The 20,911-nt window shown below is 39.8% G+C and overlaps 1 protein-coding gene across 6 annotated transcripts in view; it reads right to left on the bottom strand.

The window, feature by feature from the left end:
* The window catches only part of LOC110485227 (rho GTPase-activating protein 17-like), a 54,247-nt gene extending 35,606 nt beyond the window's left edge, over positions 1-18,641 (bottom strand). For 2 of the 6 annotated variants that reach the window (XM_036941544.1, XM_036941545.1), the window contains exons 1-2: positions 18,182-18,640; positions 2,988-3,027 (exon numbers count right to left, since the gene is read on the bottom strand). In XM_036941544.1, coding sequence (XP_036797439.1) covers positions 2,988-3,027; positions 18,182-18,234 — 93 coding nt within the window. In that variant the 5' untranslated portion in view covers positions 18,235-18,640. Of the gene's footprint in view, positions 1-2,987; positions 3,028-18,181 lie in introns of all 6 variants that reach the window. The other 4 variants (XM_036941541.1, XM_036941546.1, XM_036941547.1 and 1 more) reach the window with 4 other exon arrangements.
* Between the last annotated feature and the right edge of the window lie 2,270 nt (positions 18,642-20,911).

Below are 20,911 nucleotides of genomic sequence, written 5' to 3'. Positions count from 1 at the left end.
TCTCCTCCTCTCAGTTAACATACTCTCTCTCTCCTCTCAGTTAACATACACTCTCTCTCTCCTCCTCTCAGTTAACATACTCTCTCTCTCTCCTCCTCTCAGTTAACATACTCTCTCTCTCCTCCTCTCAGTTAACATACACTCTCTCTCTCCTCTTCTCAGTTAACATACTTTCTCTCTCTCCTCCTCTCAGTGAACATATACTCAGCCACTTTATTCAGCTGCCATGTTGTTCTCCCTGGCACATCATGGACACAGTATGTGTTCTGGAGTAAAACAAGCTGCCACAGTCTGTTCTGATTGGAAAAACATGGTAACCGTCTTTCTCACACATCGCACCTGGCAGCGCATCACTGAAAACCAGACACAACAACAAACCCTTGCCAACAGCCTTGTTTCAAGACCAGAGTCAAGATTTCTTACCAAAAATAGACAGGATGTGTTTCTGTGTGTGTACATTGACTAAATCCCTCATCACTAAATGACTCATGTTGCATCTCTCTCTGCTAGGAGGGGTTATGAAGATGGAGGTAGACTGTGAACTTGATAACATGGCTTGAAACAAACGGTTCTGCTTTAGCCAACTTGTCTTGCCAAGTTTACAAGGCAATGCATTATGTAATTCAGAAACAATCACAGGTTCACTAAATTAAATTACTCCCGTTACTCCCATAACATGTTCCATCTAGTCAACACATGTTCCATCTAGTCAACACAAGTCATCACATGTTCCATCCAGTCAACACAAGTCATCACATGTTCCATCTAGTCAACACAAGTCATCACATGTTCCATCTAGTCAACACAAGTCATCACATGTTCCATCTAGTCAACACAAGTCATCACATGTTCCATCTAGTCAACACAAGTCATCACATGTTCCATCCAGTCAACACAAGTCATCACATGTTCCATCTAGTCAACACAAGTCATCACATGTTCCATCTAGTCAACACAAGTCATCACATGTTCCATCTAGTCAACACAAGTCATCACATGTTCCATCTAGTCAACACAAGTCATCACATGTTCCATCTAGTCAACACAAGTCATCACATGTTCCATCTAGTCAACACAAGTCATCACATGTTCCATCTAGTCAACACAAGTCATCACATGTTCCATCCAGTCAACACAAGTCATCACGTTACACCCAGTCAACACAAGTCATCATATGTTCCATCTAGTCAACACAAGTCATCACATGTTCCATCTAGTCAACACAAGTCATCACATGTTCCATCCAGTCAACACAAGTCATCACGTTACACCCAGTCAACACAAGTCATCACGTTACACCCAGTCAACACAAGTCATCACATGTTCCATCTAGTCAACACAAGTCATCACATGTTCCATCCAGTCAACACAAGTCATCACATGTTCCATCCAGTCAACACAAGTCATCACGTTACACCCAGTCAACACAAGTCATCACGTTACACCCAGTCAACACAAGTCATCACGTTACACCCAGTCAACACAAGTCATCACATGTTCCATCTAGTCAACACAAGTCATCACATGTTCCATCTAGTCAACACAAGTCATCACATGTTCCATCTAGTCAACACAAGTCATCACATGTTCCATCTAGTCAACACAAGTCATCACATGTTCCATCCAGTCAACACAAGTCATCACATGTTCCATCTAGTCAACACAAGTCATCACATGTTCCATCTAGTCAACACAAGTCATCACATGTTCCATCTAGTCAACACAAGTCATCACATGTTCCATCTAGTCAACACAAGTCATCACATGTTCCATCCAGTCAACACAAGTCATCACATGTTCCATCTAGTCAACACAAGTCATCACATGTTCCATCCAGTCAACACAAGTCATCACATGTTCCATCCAGTCAACACAAGTCATCACATGTTCCATCTAGTCAACACAAGTCATCACATGTTCCATCCAGTCAACACAAGTCATCACGTTACACCCAGTCAACACAAGTCATCACGTTACACCCAGTCAACACAAGTCATCATATGTTCCATCTAGTCAACACAAGTCATCACATGTTCCATCTAGTCAACACAAGTCATCACATGTTCCATCTAGTCAACACAAGTCATCACATGTTCCATCCAGTCAACACAAGTCATCACGTTACACCCAGTCAACACAAGTCATCACGTTACACCCAGTCAACACAAGTCATCACATGTTCCATCTAGTCAACACAAGTCATCACATGTTCCATCCAGTCAACACAAGTCATCACATGTTCCATCCAGTCAACACAAGTCATCACGTTACACCCAGTCAACACAAGTCATCACGTTACACCCAGTCAACACAAGTCATCACGTTACACCCAGTCAACACAAGTCATCACATGTTCCATCTAGTCAACACAAGTCATCACATGTTCCATCCAGTCAACACAAGTCATCACGTTACACCCAGTCAACACAAGTCATCACGTTACACCCAGTCAACACAAGTCATCACGTTACACCCAGTCAACACAAGTCATCACGTTACACCCAGTCAACACAAGTCATCACATGTTCCATCTAGTCAACACAAGTCATCACATGTTCCATCTAGTCAACACAAGTCATCATATGTTCCATCTAGTCAACACAAGTCATCACGTTACACCCAGTCAACACAAGTCATCACGTTACACCCAGTCAACACAAGTCATCACGTTACACCCAGTCAACACAAGTCATCACGTTACACCCAGTCAACACAAGTCATCACGTTACACCCAGTCAACACAAGTCATCACGTTACACCCAGTCAACACAAGTCATCACATGTTCCATCTAGTCAACACAAGTCATCACATGTTCCATCCAGTCAACACAAGTCATCACGTTACACCCAGTCAACACAAGTCATCACGTTACACCCAGTCAACACAAGTCATACTGTATGTTAATGGTTGCATTTTACTTGACAGTGTCTAAGGCTGCTTTGACTGAATATAAAGTGGAAGCAGGAGACAGAATACTAATATTCACCTGTAGAAGGTCATCACTCAGCACCTCAGTCTTCTCGGCTCTGTGGAGGAAAACACATAAGAGGTCAAAGGTCAGATAGGCAGACATAATAGGGCGTATTCATTACAGAGAGTTCCAATATAAGTGCAGTGTGTAGATCAGAAATGCTAGCCTGGTTAAACCTGACTGAACTGTACGCTCACCAGAAACAATGGTGAGTGCAGCGTTCAGTCTGGTTCAACCAGGCTACAGAAACACTTCTCAGTTGTAAAGAATAGAAAATGGTGTCAGTTCTATACATGTATTTCTACCTGCAACATGGTGGTATTTAAGATATCGTATGGTATGGAAAGGCCAACTGAGCCCAACTGTAGTGCAGGGCCTGTGTCAGAGTTGTGCCAGATCACACTCTCTCACAGTTTATAAGACTTCTCTACTGATTAAAACAACTATGCAATTCCAGGAGTGACTGAAAGACTTAATACGTGAACTATTGTGGTACTGTAGTGGTGCTGTAAGCCTGCAACTCCACTTTATTTCAACTTAGCAAGAGTAAAGTTGCAGTGGAAAGAGAATGAACAGAGACTGGCCGAGTAAATAGTGTCTCTCTACTTCTCCATCTCTGAGCCAATACTACGACAGGTAATGAAGACTAGCCTGTCTTACTGATTAGGGGCAAGTCATAGGTAACGTCATAGCTAACATTGCACTTTATTTCTCTAGACAACGCAGCCGGCAGCCCTACAGCAACAAAATACTTTCTGCTATGCTATGAGTGGTCTGGGCCTGGGTCGACGAGAGAAAGAAAGCTTTCAGGAAACTCACCCTGGACTACCCTGCACAACAAACATCACAAGTAGACCTAACTCACTCATACACACCGACACTCCACACCTCTGCCTGTGGCTGTTTCCAGGGAAAGGGCCTGTTAGATCATACCCCTGTTAGAACATACACTTCCTGTTTCCTGAATTCCAGCCTTTGTTATGGCAACAGCAGGAGGTGAGAGGTCTGTTGATGTCTCAAACATGTAATACCCACCAGTCAACTAGTATGTTGGAGGAGAGAGAGGAGTGGAGAGTTTCCTGACATTATTCCAAAACCAAAATGCACTATCCCATACAGCTGTGGTTTCAAGGGTTTTCTTGGCACTGACAGACTTAAAGCCATTCAAATGTTCTTGAGACCCAATAAGCGAAAACTGTTCGTCGACGCAATCTAGCATTCAGCAACAACGAATCAGGTGCAAGAGAAACCCATATTGATCTTCCTGATCCACCTTTTGGGAAACACAGCCTACCAATCGTAACACCATCATTCACTGTGGAAAGAAATAACATCCAATATTCTCCATAGACCTATCCCTACATCTGTAATAACACACAGTTCCCTTTAATCCAGTGGAGTGGTGGTCCCTGCACTAGATTTTCTCAGCACTTAACAAAAGACGTGTTGTGTGTTGGGAAGTGATCATTAGCTCACCATTTAGAGGGATCTGATAGTGACGTGATCATTAGCTCACCATTTAGAGGGTTCTGATAGTGAAGGGATCATTAGCTCACCATTTAGAGGGTTGTGATAGTGAAGTGATCATTAGCTCACCATTTAGAGGGATCTGATAGTGAAGTGATCATTAGCTCACCATTTAGAGGGTTGTGATAGTGAAGTGATCATTAGCTCACAATTTAGAGGGTTGTGATAGTGAAGTGATCATTAGCTCACCATTTAGAGGGATCTGATAGTGAAGTGATCATTAGCTCACCATTTAGAGGGTTCTGATAGTGAAGGGATCATTAGCTCACCATTTAGAGGGTTGTGATAGTGAAGTGATCATTAGCTCACCATTTAGAGGGTTGTGATAGTGAAGTGATCATTAGCTCACAATTTAGAGGGTTGTGATAGTGAAGTGATCATTAGCTCACCATTTAGAGGGATCTGATAGTGAAGTGATCATTAGCTCACCATTTAGAGGGTTCTGATAGTGAAGTGAGCATTAGCTCACCATTTAGAGGGTTGTGATAGTGAAGTGATCATTAGCTCACCATTTAGAGGGTTGTGATACTGCTGAGCCAGCAGGATTGCTACAGAAACTTAGGTCCCCCCCACTCACACGTGTGCACGTACAGCCACACACACACACACACCATCTTCCCCAGAGGGCACTCTCCTCTTACCGGAGTCTGGGCCAACAACCTACAGTAATGCTCATTGGGATCAATTAACCCACTCACACACACACATCTATTACCTAATACTGTTGTAACCCACTGAAATAATAACTTACTATACCCTGCACATTACTGTACCAAGCCCCTGCTTTACTGTAAATGGTATCGCTGGTATATAGTACACCAAATAGAAACTGTGTCTATGATCTATCCCACTGAAAGTAGCAGAATTGTATAAAAGGGATAGTTCAGCGATTTTACATATTTACATGTTTGCTCCCTTACCTTGAAAGCAGTCTATGGACAAGGAGTGACTGAAATCTACACTTAGTTTTTTGTTAAATCGCTGAACCATCCCTTTAATTGGTGAAGTTTAAAATCAACCAGAGAGACTAGGGATGGATATATCTTAATCTGTAAAGGCCACATAAATCAAGCCCTGATATCATCTAGACCAGACAAATGACAGCTCAAACCAGAATATCCACACAGACCATGCAGTAAAGTATCTCGTTACTGAGAAGACATGGCCATTGGTTGGCCTGGGGAGGTAGGAGGCTAAGAGCGGAGCAAAACAATCTATAATGAATTAGCATTGAGCTAGAATAACTGCATTGAGCTAGCAGGCATTATTCTAAGAATAGACATCTTGATTGCATTGCTACAGTCAGGACCCTGGGAGAAGAGAGACTATAACACTGAATAACAAATTAAACATATGTAGAAAGATCAGACCAATCGACTCATCAGAGTCACAACCACCCCATACATCCACTTCTTAGGTCATTCAATTTAGCTTCATATCAGCTTACCATCTTAATATGCTGAGTAATGGTTACATATAGACTTGGGTTAGAAAGACATCTCTTCCTCTTTATTTACCTTATCCACATATTGAGCCCCACGGCTTTGTTACAGAGACTCTCTGTCAAGCTTCTAAACAGGAACCCCTTGCTCTCTGTCTATCAGGTTGGTTATCTATCTATCCAGTCACTGGAACATGTTAGCCAGTGTCTGCTGAAGAGACTCTGTTCTGGGGGTAAGTTTCAAAGCCTCAGGGCAACATGGTTATGGATAAACTGAGGGGTTGTGGGCTTGGTGGTGCAGCAGTCATGCACCAGCAAAGACCTAATCAAGCCTATTCATCTCATAGGAGGGACATACCATCCTATTTATCTCTTGTGGTTCAACAACTCTTTACACTGTGGTCTACATATTCAACTACTTTACACTGTTGTCTACATATTCAACAACTTTACACTGTGGTCTACATATTCAACAACTTTACACTGTGGTCTACATATTCAACAACTGTACACTGTGGTCTACATATTCAACAACTTTACACTGTTGTCTACATATTCAACAACTTTACACTGTTGTCTACATATTCAACAACTGTACACTGTTGTCTACATATTCAACAACTTTACACTGTGGTCTACATATTCAACTACTCTTTACACTGTGGTCTACATATTCAACAACTGTACACTGTGGTCTACATATTCAACAACTTTACACTGTTGTCTACATATTCAACAACTTTACACTGTTGTCTACATATTCAACAACTGTACACTGTTGTCTACATATTCAACAACTTTACACTGTGGTCTACATATTCAACAACTTTACACTGTGGTCTACATATTCAACAACTTTACACTGTTGTCTACATATTCAACAACTGTACACTGTTGTCTACATATTCAACAACTTTACACTGTTGTCTACATATTCAACAACTTTACACTGTTGTCTACATATTCAACTACTTTACACTGTGGTCTACATATTCAACAACTTTACACTGTTGTCTACATATTCAACAACTTTACACTGTTGTCTACATATTCAACAACTTTACACTGTTGTCTACATATTCAACAACTTTACACTGTGGTCTACATATTCAACAACTTTACACTGTGATCTACATATTCAACAACTTTTTACACTGTGGTCTACATATTCAACAACTTTACACCGTGATCTACATATTCAACAACTTTACACTGTGATCTACATATTCAACAACTCTTTACACTGTGGTCTACATATTCAACAACTTTACACTGTTGTCTACATATTCAACAACTTTACACTGTTGTCTACATATTCAACAACTTTACACTGTTGTCTACATATTCAACAACTTTTTACACTGTGGTCTACATATTCAACAACTTTACACCGTGATCTACATATTCAACAACTTTACACCGTGATCTACATATTCAACAACTCTTTACACTGTGGTCTACATATTCAACAACTTTACACTGTTGTCTACATATTCAACAACTTTACACTGTTGTCTACATATTCAACAACTTTACACTGTGGTCTACATATTCAACAACTTTACACTGTGGTCTACATATTCAACAACTTTACACTGTTGTCTACATATTCAACAACTTTACACTGTTGTCTACATATTCAACAACTTTACACTGTGGTCTACATATTCAACTACTCTTTACACTGTGGTCTACATATTCAACAACTTTACACTGTGGTCTACATATTCAACTACTTTACACTGTGGTCTACATATTCAACAACTTTACACTGTTGTCTACATATTCAACAACTTTACACTGTTGTCTACATATTCAACAACTTTACACTGTGGTCTACATATTCAACTACTCTTTACACTGTGGTCTACATATTCAACAACTTTACACTGTTGTCTACATATTCAACAACTTTACACTGTTGTCTACATATTCAACAACTTTACACTGTTGTCTACATATTCAACAACTTTACACTGTTGTCTACATATTCAACAACTTTTTACACTGTGGTCTACATATTCAACAACTTTTTACACTGTGGTCTACATATTCAACAACTTTTTACACTGTGGTCTACATATTCAACAACTTTTTACACTGTGGTCTACATATTCAACAACTTTTTACACTGTGGTCTACATATTCAACAACTTTACACTGTGGTCTACATATTCAACTACTCTTTACACTGTGGTCTACATATTCAACTACTCTTTACACTGTGGTCTACATATTCAACAACTTTTTACACTGTGGTCTACATATTCAACAACTTTTTACACTGTGGTCTACATATTCAACAACTTTACACTGTGGTCTACATATTCAACAACTTTACACTGTGGTCTACATATTCAACAACTTTACACTGTTCTCTACATATTCAACAACTGTACACTGTGGTCTACATATTCAACAACTTTACACTGTGGTCTACATATTCAACAACTTTTTACACTGTGGTCTACATATTCAACAACTTTTTACACTGTGGTCTACATATTCAACAACTGTACACTGTTGTCTACATATTCAACTACTCTTTACACTGTTGTCTACATATTCAACTACTTTACACTGTGGTCTACATATTCAACAACTTTACACTGTGGTCTACATATTCAACAACTTTACACTGTTGTCTACATATTCAACAACTTTTTACACTGTGGTCTACATATTCAACAACTTTTTACACTGTGGTCTACATATTCAACAACTTTACACTGTTGTCTACATATTCAACAACTTTACACTGTTGTCTACATATTCAACAACTTTACACTGTGGTCTACATATTCAACAACTTTACACTGTTGTCTACATATTCAACAACTTTACACTGTGGTCTACATATTCAACAACTTTACACTGTGGTCTACATATTCAACAACTTTACACTGTTGTCTACATATTCAACAACTTTACACTGTTGTCTACATATTCAACTACTCTTTACACTGTTGTCTACATATTCAACAACTTTTTACACTGTGGTCTACATATTCAACTACTTTACACTGTTGTCTACATATTCAACAACTTTTTACACTGTGGTCTACATATTCAACAACTTTTTACACTGTGGTCTACATATTCAACAACTTTTTACACTGTGGTCTACATATTCAACAACTTTTTACACTGTGGTCTACATATTCAACAACTTTTTACACTGTGGTCTACATATTCAACAACTTTTTACACTGTGGTCTACATATTCAACAACTTTTTACACTGTGGTCTACATATTCAACAACTTTACACTGTGGTCTACATATTCAACTACTCTTTACACTGTGGTCTACATATTCAACTACTCTTTACACTGTGGTCTACATATTCAACTACTTTACACTGTGGTCTACATATTCAACAACTTTACACTGTTGTCTACATATTCAACAACTTTTTACACTGTGGTCTACATATTCAACAACTTTACACTGTGGTCTACATATTCAACAACTTTACACTGTGATCTACATATTCAACAACTGTACACTGTGGTCTACATATTTGGTGATGCAGTACTGTCTCTCAGAGCTGCTTTGTCCTCAGAGATAATACATAGCAACAGTGTTATTATTGCAGTATACTACACATACTTTAAGCTTAGTAACAGAAATTAAGATATGGAGGAAAGGAATGCAAAACAGACTGACCACATTAGCCAGTAACATACTGCTGCAATTTGACAAGTGTAGGAAATAACTGCTGATGCTCTTATCACTATGCTAACCTGTAACACATATAGGCTCACCACATACACAGATAAATATAAACAGACATGCACTGGTGTACAAACACACACACAAACATAGGCTACTCACACACATACACAAGTACACCCCCCCACACACACACACACACACACACACACACCACACACACGTGTAGGCCAATCCCACGCATACACACAAATATATATTAAATAAACACATACACGAGTGTGCTCAAATACACACACAAAAACACACACTTGTAAGCTACTCACACGCACACACAAAACACATACACCCCCTTCACGCAAGCACACACACACACACACACACACACAGTGACCTCCCATTGACTCAGGTCTGCAAACTACATTACAATCTCTGATTTACTGTATCACAGACATGATGAGTATTCCAGCAGTCTTTCACCAGACCATAGGCACAGTGAGGGAGGTGTTCTACAGCTTTACCACTCTGGTGAAATACAAAGACCCTAATTCATTCACTGGAAACGACACTTTAAAAGTCTTCGTTCAGTGTTATGTGAACATATCTACAGTAAAACTAATCAAGCCTAAATTAATACTGGTATACTCATCTATGGGCCGATTCTTTTAACAATAATTTCATACCTTGAATTACATTGAGACCCAATCACATATGTCTCTTAGGAACTTAATTCCTAAATTAAACTAATATTAAGCTGAATTCTTGGTGGTTTTACAGTCTTTTTATACTCAAAAATAAAATAAAATAAACTGAATCCCTCGCAGGCCAGTTTTGGCCCGCGGGCTACCTGTTGCCGACCCCGACAGCAATGGACTTCTGGTGTGTTGAGTTTTAAACCCATCCTCCAACCCCCACACCCCAGAATGACTAGCTTTATAACTACAGCACCAGAATGCCTAACTTTATAACTACAGTACCAGAATGACTAGCTTTATAACTACAGTAGCAGAACAGAATAACTAGCTATATAACTACAGTACCAGAATGACTAGCTATATAACTACAGTATCAGAACAGAATGACTAGCTTTATAACTACAGTAGCAGAACAGAATAACTAGCTATATAACTACAGTACCAGAACAGAATAACTAGCTATATAACTACAATACCAGAACACAATGACTAGCTATATAACTACAGTATCAGAACAGAATGACTAGCTATATAAACTACAGTACCAGAACAGAATGACTAGCTATATAACTACAGTAGCAGAATGACTAGCTTTATAACTACAGTACCAGAATGACTAGCTTTATAACTACAGTAGCAGAACAGAATGACTAGCTTTATAACTACAGTAGCAGAACAGAATGACTAGCTTTATAACTACAGTACCAGAACAGAATGACTAGCTATATAACTACAGTACCAGAACACAATGACTAGCTATATAACTACAGTATCAGAACAGAATGACTAGCTTTATAACTACAGTAGCAGAACAGAATGACTAGCTTTATAACTACAGTAGCAGAACAGAATAACTAGCTATATAACTACAGTACCAGAATGACTAGCTTTATAACTACAGTAGCAGAACAGAATGACTAACTTTATAACCACAGTACCAGAATGACTAGCTTTATAACTACAGTAGCAGAACAGAATGACTTGCTATATAATTACAGTACCAGAAAAGATTGACTAGCTATATAACTACAGTACCAGAACAGAATGACTAGCTATATAACTACAGTACCAGGACAGAATGACTAGCTATATAAACTACAGTACCAGAACAGAATGACTAGCTACAGTGGGGCAAAAAAAGTATTTAGTCAGCCACCAATTGTGCAAGTTCTCCCATTTATAAAGATGAGAGAGGCCTGTAATTTTCATCATAGGTACCCTTCAACTATGTCAGACAAAATTGTTAAAGAATTCCAGAAAATCACATTGTAGGATTTTTTTAATGAATTTATTTGCAAATTATGGTGAGAAAATAAGGATTTGGTCAATAACAAAAGTTTATCTCAATACTTTGTTCTATACCCTTTGTTGGCAATGACAGAGGTCAAACGGTTTCTGTAAGTCTTCACAAGGTTTTCACACACTGTTGCTGGTATTTTGGCCCATTCCTCCATGCAGATCTCCTCTAGAGCAGTGATGTTTTGGGGCTGTTGCTGGGCAACACAGAACTTGAACAATTGGTGGCTGACTAAATACTTTTTTGCCCCACTGTATATAACTACAGAAGCAGAATGACTAGCTATATAACTACAGTACCATAATGACTAGCTTTATAACTACAGTACCAGAACAGAATGAGTAGCTTTATAACTACAGTAGCAGAACAGAATACCTAGCTTTATAACTACAGTACCAGAACAGAATGACTAGCTATATAACTACAGTACCATAATGACTAGCTATATAACTACAGTACCAGAATGAGTAGCTTCATAACTACAGTACCAGAACAGAATGACCAGCTTTATAACTAGAGTACCAGGACAGAATGACTAGCTATATAACTACAATACCAGAACAGAATGACTAGCTATATAACTACAGTAGCAGAACAGAATGACTAGCTTTATAACTACAGTAGAAGAACAGAATGACTAGCTATATAACTACAGTAGCAGAACAGAATGACTAGCTATATAGAGTGCCTTGCGAAAGTATTCGGCCCCCTTGAACTTTGCGACATTTTGCCACATTTCAGGCTTCAAACATAAAGATATAAAACTGTATTTTTTTGTGAAGAATCAACAACAAGTGGGACACAATCATGAAGTGGAACGACATTTATTGGATATTTCAAACTTTTTTAACAAATCAAAAACTTAAAAATTGGGCGTGCAAAATTATTCAGCCCCCTTAAAGTTAATACTTTGTAGCGCCACCTTTTGCTGCGATTACAGCTGTAAGTCGCTTGGGGTATGTCTCTATCAGTTTTGCACATCGAGAGACTGAATTTTTTTCCCATTCCTCCTTGCAAAACAGCTCGAGCTCAGTGAGGTTGGATGGAGAGCATTTGTGAACAGCAGTTTTCAGTTCTTTCCACAGATTCTCGATTGGATTCAGGTCTGGACTTTGACTTGGCCATCCTAACACCTGGATATGTTTATTTTTGAACCATTCCATTGTAGATTTTGCTTTATGTTTTGGATCATTGTCTTGTTGGAAGACAAATCTCCGTCCCAGTCTCAGGTCTTTTGCAGACTCCATCAGGTTTTCTTCCAGAATGGTCCTGTATTTGGCTCCATCCATCTTCCCATCAATTTTAACCATCTTCCCTGTCCCTGCTGAAGAAAAGCAGGCCCAAACCATGATGCTGCCACCACCATGTTTGACAGTGGGGATGGTGTGTTCAGCTGTGTTGCTTTTACGCCAAACATAACATTTTGCATTGTTGCCAAAAAGTTCAATTTTGGTTTCATCTGACCAGAGCACCTTCGTCCACATGTTTGGTGTGTCTCCCAGGTGGCTTGTGGCAAACTTTAAACAACACTTTTTATGGATATCTTTAAGAAATGGCTTTCTTCTTGCCACTCTTCCATAAAGGCCAGATTTGTGCAATATACGACTGATTGTTGTCCCATGGACAGAGTCTCCCACCTCAGCTGTAGATCTCTGCAGTTCATCCAGAGTGATCATGGGCCTCTTGGCTGCATCTCTGATCAGTCTTCTTCTTGTATGAGCTGAAAGTTTAGAGGGAAGGCCAGGTCTTGGTAGATTTGCAGTGGTCTGATACTCCTTCCATTTCAATATTATCGCTTGCACAGTGCTCCTTGGGATGTTTAAAGCTTGGGAAATCTTTTTGAATCCAAATCCGGCTTTAAACTTCTTCACAACAGTATCTCGGACCTGCCTGGTGTGTTCCTTGTTCTTCATGATGCTCTCTGCGCTTTTAACGGACCTCTGAGACTATCACAGTGCAGGTACATTTATACGGAGACTTGATTACACACAGGTGGATTGTATTTATCATCATTAGTCATTTAGGTCAACATTGGATCATTCAGAGATCCTCACTGAACTTCTGGAGAGAGTTTGCTGCACTGAAAGTAAAGGGGCTGAATAATTTTGCACGCCCAATTTTTCAGTTTTTGATTTGTTAAAAAAGTTTGAAATATCCAATAAATGTCGTTCCACTTCATGATTGTGTCCCACTTGTTGTTGATTCTTCACAAAAAAATACAGTTTTATATCTTTATGTTTGAAGACTGAAATGTGGCAAAAGGTCGCAAAGTTCAAGGGGGCCGAATACTTTCGCAAGGCACTGTAACTACAGTACCAGAACAGAATGACTAGCTTCTCTTGTAAGGCGTATAGCACTACTATAAAGACACAGGGTTGGAAGTGAGTCTACAGTATGAATCATTATACAACCGGTGGATCTAATCCGGGATGCTGATTGGAGAAGACCCCATTCCTGCAGGTGTCATTCCTGCAGGTGTCCACAAATTACCATCGGATAAACTATGACGTTGAAATGCTCCTTTACTCTGTTCCATCTCACTGCGCAATCCACTTTCTCATCAGACCATCCAGGCACTTTATAAACTTGATTTCCACTATAAAAAGCATCTAGATATTATCTCACATTTCTTTTAGACTAGCATTTGGTTTTCAACAGCGGAGATTTGTATAAACCTTGTTGTCTCTCTCTCCGACATTTGCAACATTATTTCAATAATGAAATTTGATCTCCAGCTGTCCCATAGTAATGAACGTGTCGGAAGTCGGGACGAGACAGACAGGCAGACAGCTTTCCTCAGCCATTCCAAATTATGAATCAGCTGGCATCATTTTTATGGCTATATACAAAGAAATGTCAAAAGGATACAGATAAACAGACTAAATGCACCTAGTTTGCAATTGTGTTAGCTGTGTTGTTGGCTAGCTCCTCTGAACAACAGTGTCCTGATGAGAGAACACATTTTCTATGCCAGGCGAAATCGTGTATCAAATCAGCTGTGTAAAAATAAAGGGGGGGGGGGGGGGGGGGGGGGGGGCATTTGATTACTTGTTCAGCAGTCTTATAGCTTGGGGGTAGAAGCTGTTAAGGAGCATTTTGGACCTAGATTAGCTCATTGTTATGGATGTATCCTAATAAATGTCACTAGAAAACAGTGTAAACAAATGAAAATGCAGCTACTTTGCTATTATTCTGGTTGCACTGTTTGCTGTGACTGTAAATTAGCCGTAGTTGGTTAGCTAGCAATCAAGGGATAAGAACGTTTGCATTTGGAACATTTAGAATGAGCGACTGGGTCGCGTACACAGATACAGTACAAAAAGACTTGGCGACTGGGTCGTGTCTCTGGCAACCAAACTGATAGAACGAACAACCAGCAAACTTAGTTTGTGTCGGGACTATATCTCGTGGAAGGATGAAATAGTATGAATAAATTCCCCAAAAATATTTTGGGGGATGAAAATATGTCCATAATTATTTGAATACGTTGGTAACCCATTGTATAGAAGTGATAATGCCCTCAATGCCGGTGTTTGGAGGATATATTGGCACGGTTTGCTAACGTGCCAATATATCACCCAAACACCGACTAAACCCAAACAGTGGTTCCTTCCTCCTTTTTTATTTACGACAGTGTAGCTCAGTGACGTCCACAACACCATGCTGTCTCCTGGCTGACCAAGCATGGAAATGCTTACTCAATAAAACCCCCCCGTGCCCCAGCCTGGCCCGCCTGTCCTTTCCGGAGACAGACAGAGAGGCCCTCATCACCAGGGTGGTGGCATACAGAGGGAAGATTGATATGAATCATTACACCATTAGTACACCACCCTCCACATTGTCCCCATCGACTCCGGAAAAATCTTTTTTGTTTTGTGCAAAAAGTTAGGGTTAAAAGTTAGGGTAAAAGTTAGGGGTAAAATGTATTAGTATTATTTTGAGTTTTGTTTCCCTGGTCACTATATTACATGTAGGTATGCGTAATACATACTTTTTTGCATTGATCAAATGGTTTCTCTTCACCACTCTCATCAAAACTACTTTTAGTTTGAGATGTTCATTCTTTTAGTTTGTGATACTCATAGATTCGCAACAAACTTCTGCATAAATCACACCTCATGCAACTCCTGTGTTCAGCCAACTGTTTTTGTGAAAAGTATTTTGTTTGGTAGGCCTACCAGGCAGTCCCACTGGCAGCAGGCCCACAGGAATGTGAGAGTAGAGTAGTTCTGCCAAAAGTGGGTGGCAGCATGCACGTCGGTCTACACTGTGTGTATCCCAAATTACAGCCTATTCACTTTATGTCTTTTCCAACAGTCTTGAAGGAGTTCCCACATATGCTGAGCACTTGTTGGCTGTTTTTCCTTCACACAGTGGTCCGACTCATCTAAAACCATCTCAATTGGGTTGAGGTCGGGGGATTGTGGATGCCAGGTCATCTGATGCAGCACTCCATCCCTCTCCTTCTTGGTCAAATAGATCTTACACAGCCTGAAGGTGTGTTGGGTCCTGTTGAAAAACAAATGATAGTGAGACTAAGTGCAAACCAGATGGGATGGCGTATCGCTGCAGAATGCTGTGGTAGCCATGCTGGTTAAGTGTGGCTTGAATTCTAAATAAATCACTGACATTGTCACCAGCAAAGCACCCCCACACCATCACATCTCCTCCTCCATGCTTTAGGGTGGGAAATACACATGCAGAGATCATCTGTTCACCCACACTCACAAAGACATGGAGGTTGGAACCAAAAATCTCAAATCTGGACTCCAGACTAAAGGACAGATTTCCACAGGTCTAATGTCCATTGCTCGTGTTTCTTGGCCCAACCAAGTCTCTTCTTCTTATTGGTGTCCTCTAGTAGTGGTTTCTTTGCAGCAATTTGACCATGAAGGCCTGATTCACACAGTCTCCTCTGAACAGTTGATGTTGAGATGTGTCTGTTGAACTCTGTGAAGCATTTATTTGGGCTGCAATTTCTGAGGCTGGTAACTCTAATGAATTTATCCTCTGTAGCAGAGATAACTCTGGGTCTTCCTTTCCTGTGGTGGTCCTCATGAGAGACTGTTTCATCATAGCACTTGATGGTTTTTGTGACTGCATTTGAAGAAACTTTCAAAGTTATTGAAATGTTCCTCTTCCTCTGTTGTTTCTCTTTGCTTATTTGAGCTCTTCTTGCCATAGATAAGTAAGATAAGTAAACATTATTAAAGTGGCATTATTAAAGTGACTAGTGATCCATTTATTAAAGTGGCCACTGATTTCAAATCTGTATACAGGCAGTTAGTGGTGGCTGTTTAACAATCTGATGGTCTTGAGATAGAAGCTGATTTTCAGTCTCTCGGTCCCAGCTTTGATGCACCTGTACTGACCTCGCCTTCTGGGTGGTAGCGGGGTGAACAGGCAGTGGCTCGGGTGGTTGTTGTCTTTGATTATCTTTTTGGCCTTCCTGTGACATCAGGTGCTGTATGTGTCCTGGAGAACAGGTAGTTCGCCCCTGGTGGTGCGTTGTGCAGACCGCACCACCTTCTGGAGAGCCTTGCGGTTGTGGGCGGTGCAGTTGCCGTACCAGGCGGTGATACAGCCCGACAGGATGCTCTCAATTGTGCATCTGTAAAAGTGTGTGAGGGTTTAGGTGACAAGCCACATGTCTTTAGCCTCCTGAGGTTGAAGAGGCGCTGTTGCGGCTAATCAATCCCACTACTGTTGTGTCGTCTGCAAACTTGATGATTGAGTTGTAGGCGTGCATGGCCACACAGTCATTGGTGAACAGCGAGTACAGGAGAGGGCTGAGCACGCACCCTTGTGGGGCCCCAGTGTTGAGGTTCAGCGAAGTGGAGATGTTGTTTCGTACCTTTACCACCTGGGGGGGGCCCGTCAGGAAGTCCAGAACCCAATTGCACAGGGCGGGGTTTTCCACAATACACTAATTACATCATGGTTAGACCACCATTTGGTTAGACCACTAGTTAGACCACCATGTTTACTTTCTTCCCACACCACGTGTAGGCCTAACAAATCAATCCATATAGGACGCATGTAGCCTACCATTAAGAAGTTAACATTTGTCAGGCAAACTATTCAGACATCATATCCCCATCAGGTTGTCACTATAAGCTTTTTAATTACACGTTCATGTATTCATTATAAAAGTTATTAATTGTAAAAGTTCTTATGTTAGGCATATCTTTCTTATATTATCACATTTAATTGGTATCAATCCATTCTTGAGCACTCATATGTGGCCCAACACTTCTGACACAGCCCACTGAGATGAGATAAAACTCACAGAGGCTGGCTATGGTCAGGAGAACGATTTGTGATAGGGAGATATGTATCATAACATGGTTAGTGACAGTTTGGTCATGCCATCACAATTACAACTGCCAACCTGTCTCAGCGGCTACACTGTAACTACAAAGTTACAATGTAACTACAATGTAGCCTAACTACAATGCAACCTTGCGGACAAAATAAATGACAGCAATGACTGCAACACTGCAAAAGAAAATGCCGCCTGAGCCCACTAAATAATAGTAGGCTACACTTTTATTTATCCAAAATACTTTGCCTACCTTCCAACTGTTTGGTTGGCGAGCTGTTTCATGCGATTAAACTGTTTCTTCATGTTTGCGTCCTTGCTCCACCGTATCCAACAAGTTTCAAAAAGTTGCAAGGCCCCCTCTTTGATCCTTTTAGAAAGCAAGTCCAGAAGTTGACCTAGGTCGCTGCCATTGTATTTCTGAAAATGTTACGTTGACTCTGCTGCTCGTCGCCGAATAGGTGTTGTTGGAGCGTTCTAATAAGAATCGATTGTCATTCCCCGCAATGTTTTTTCCTCTTACAAAGTGAATAGGCAATTACAGGACACAGCCCCGTTCAGTTTTCGCTCTTTCCATTTTCACTTTGTGGGCTACTCCTATTACCCAAATGCTGTGCTGAACAGTGGTGTGTAAAAGGAGGAAGTGCAATTCACTTCCCTACTGTAGGCTAGCCTACATGGCCCGCTAGTGAGTGACATGTGATACCTTGGTAAAACAACCCTGTCGAAGTGACACACTTATAATGGGCAATTATGAGTACGAAAAAAACGGACAAAACAATGTGTAAAGCGAATGGTTTGAGATGCATTAACGGCTTTCTAACTGTCACGCGGTTTACTATAGGTTTAAAAGGGCTTATCCACCTATGTGATTCAACAGCAGCACACAATAGGCTTGCAATACCTTAGCTACAGTAGGGGTCAGTGAAACTATTTCTCTATGGACATTTTTGCTTTTTGAAATTGGTAATGCCATTATGTCCACCCAGGGATGTGCTCAACATGATGTAAACAATGTTTCTAATCAGTGACTAGGAAGTCAGGCTTACAAAATCATACTCTCAAGTCATTAAATAAAGAGCACTATGGCCATACAATATGTTATTACAATGTTCTTACAATGATTTTAAAATGTTATGTTACAACAAATGTGTTATTACAGTGCTGTGATATGAATGCCACATGGTGACTGAACATTAATTACTGTTAATAGTATGTATGTATAAGTCTAACAGATCTCTTGATGTGAACTTCATGAGGTGTTTCATATGGCCATGGATGGAATCAATGGAAATTGCCACCCTGTCATTCATCAGTTGTATGGATTGAGGTAGGTATGGTGAGCTGATACTAGATCTATGCTTGGGGGGTAATACCTGGAGCCTTCAATGTCTGCTGTCATTTCCAGTGTTCTGCTGCTCCCTTGTGGCTAATTCCATGACATGCATAACATGCCTTCTCACAGAATGAGTGTTGAATGTGCATATGTCTTCATTGATTTTGACAAGAAACATAGCATGCCCATATGCATACATTTGTATTTTAAAAGCATTGCAATAGACAGAAAATGATATGAATCATGTATTTTCACATTGTGGGGGATGTAGCCCCTTAGGACACTGTCACTAGCCAGCCACCACCAGGTACTCATCCCTGCACCTTAGAGCTGCCCTATACCCGTAGAGTCATTGAACACTGGTCACTTTAATAATGTTTACATACTCTTTTGCCCTTTTAGATATATATATATATATATTCTGTATTCTAGTCAACTGTTTCTATTCCGGACTCTCATTGCTCGCTCTATTCATATACTGTCCATACTGTCTATACACACCAACTGTTTCTATTCATATACTGTCCATACTGTCTATACACACCAACTGTTTCTATTCATATACTGTCCATACTGTCTATACACACCAACTGTTTCTATTCATATACTGTCCATACTGTCTATACACACCAACTGTTTCTATTCATATACTGTCCATACTGTCTATACACACCAACTGTTTCTATTCATATACTGTCCATACTGTCTATACACACCAACTGTTTCTATTCATATACTGTCCATACTGTCTATACACACCAACTGTTTCTATTGCGGACTCTCATTGCTCGCTCTATTCATATACTGTCCATACTGTCTATACACACCAACTGTTTCTATTCCGGACTCTCATTGCTCGCTCTATTCATATACTGTCCATACTGTCTATACACACCAACTGTTTCTATTCATATACTGTCCATACTGTCTATACACACCAACTGTTTCTATTCATATACTGTCCATACTGTCTATACACACCAACTGTTTCTATTCATATACTGTCCATACTGTCTATACACACCAACTGTTTCTATTCATATACTGTCCATACTGTCTATACACACCAACTGTTTCTATTGCGGACTCTCATTGCTCGCTCTATTCATATACTGTCCATACTGTCTATACACACCAACTGTTTCTATTCATATACTGTCCATACTGTCTATACACACCAACTGTTTCTATTCCGGACTCTCATTGCTCGCTCTGATCTTCCTAAATGTCTTGTTTTTCTCCTTCTTTTTCCTTTTTACATTTGTTCTTTTTTAATACTTTTTAAAAAGAACAATAATAATATATTTTACTGTTAGTCATTACTGCACTGGTGGAGCTAGGAACAGAAGAATTCTGCTGCACCCACAGTAACATCTGCAAATGTGTGTATGTGACCAATACATTTTGATTTGATTTAATGATTTATATTTTTAAATAAGCTGTCAATCAACAGAACAACATCTGGAAGGGCATAACAAATCAAATCAAAGTTTATTTGTCACATGCGCCGAATACAACATACAACCTTACTGACAAGCCCTTAACCAACAGTGCAGTTCAAGAAAGAGTTAAGAAAATATTTAACAAATAAACAAAAGTAAAAAAAATAAAAAGTAACACAATAAAAGAACAATAACAAGGGTATAT

Source organism: Oncorhynchus mykiss, chromosome 13, assembly GCF_013265735.2.
Source record: "Oncorhynchus mykiss isolate Arlee chromosome 13, USDA_OmykA_1.1, whole genome shotgun sequence".
NCBI lineage: Eukaryota > Metazoa > Chordata > Actinopteri > Salmoniformes > Salmonidae > Oncorhynchus > Oncorhynchus mykiss.
The sequence above is the reverse complement of the archived record's forward strand: the minus strand, read 5'-3'. Positions and strand labels throughout refer to the sequence as shown.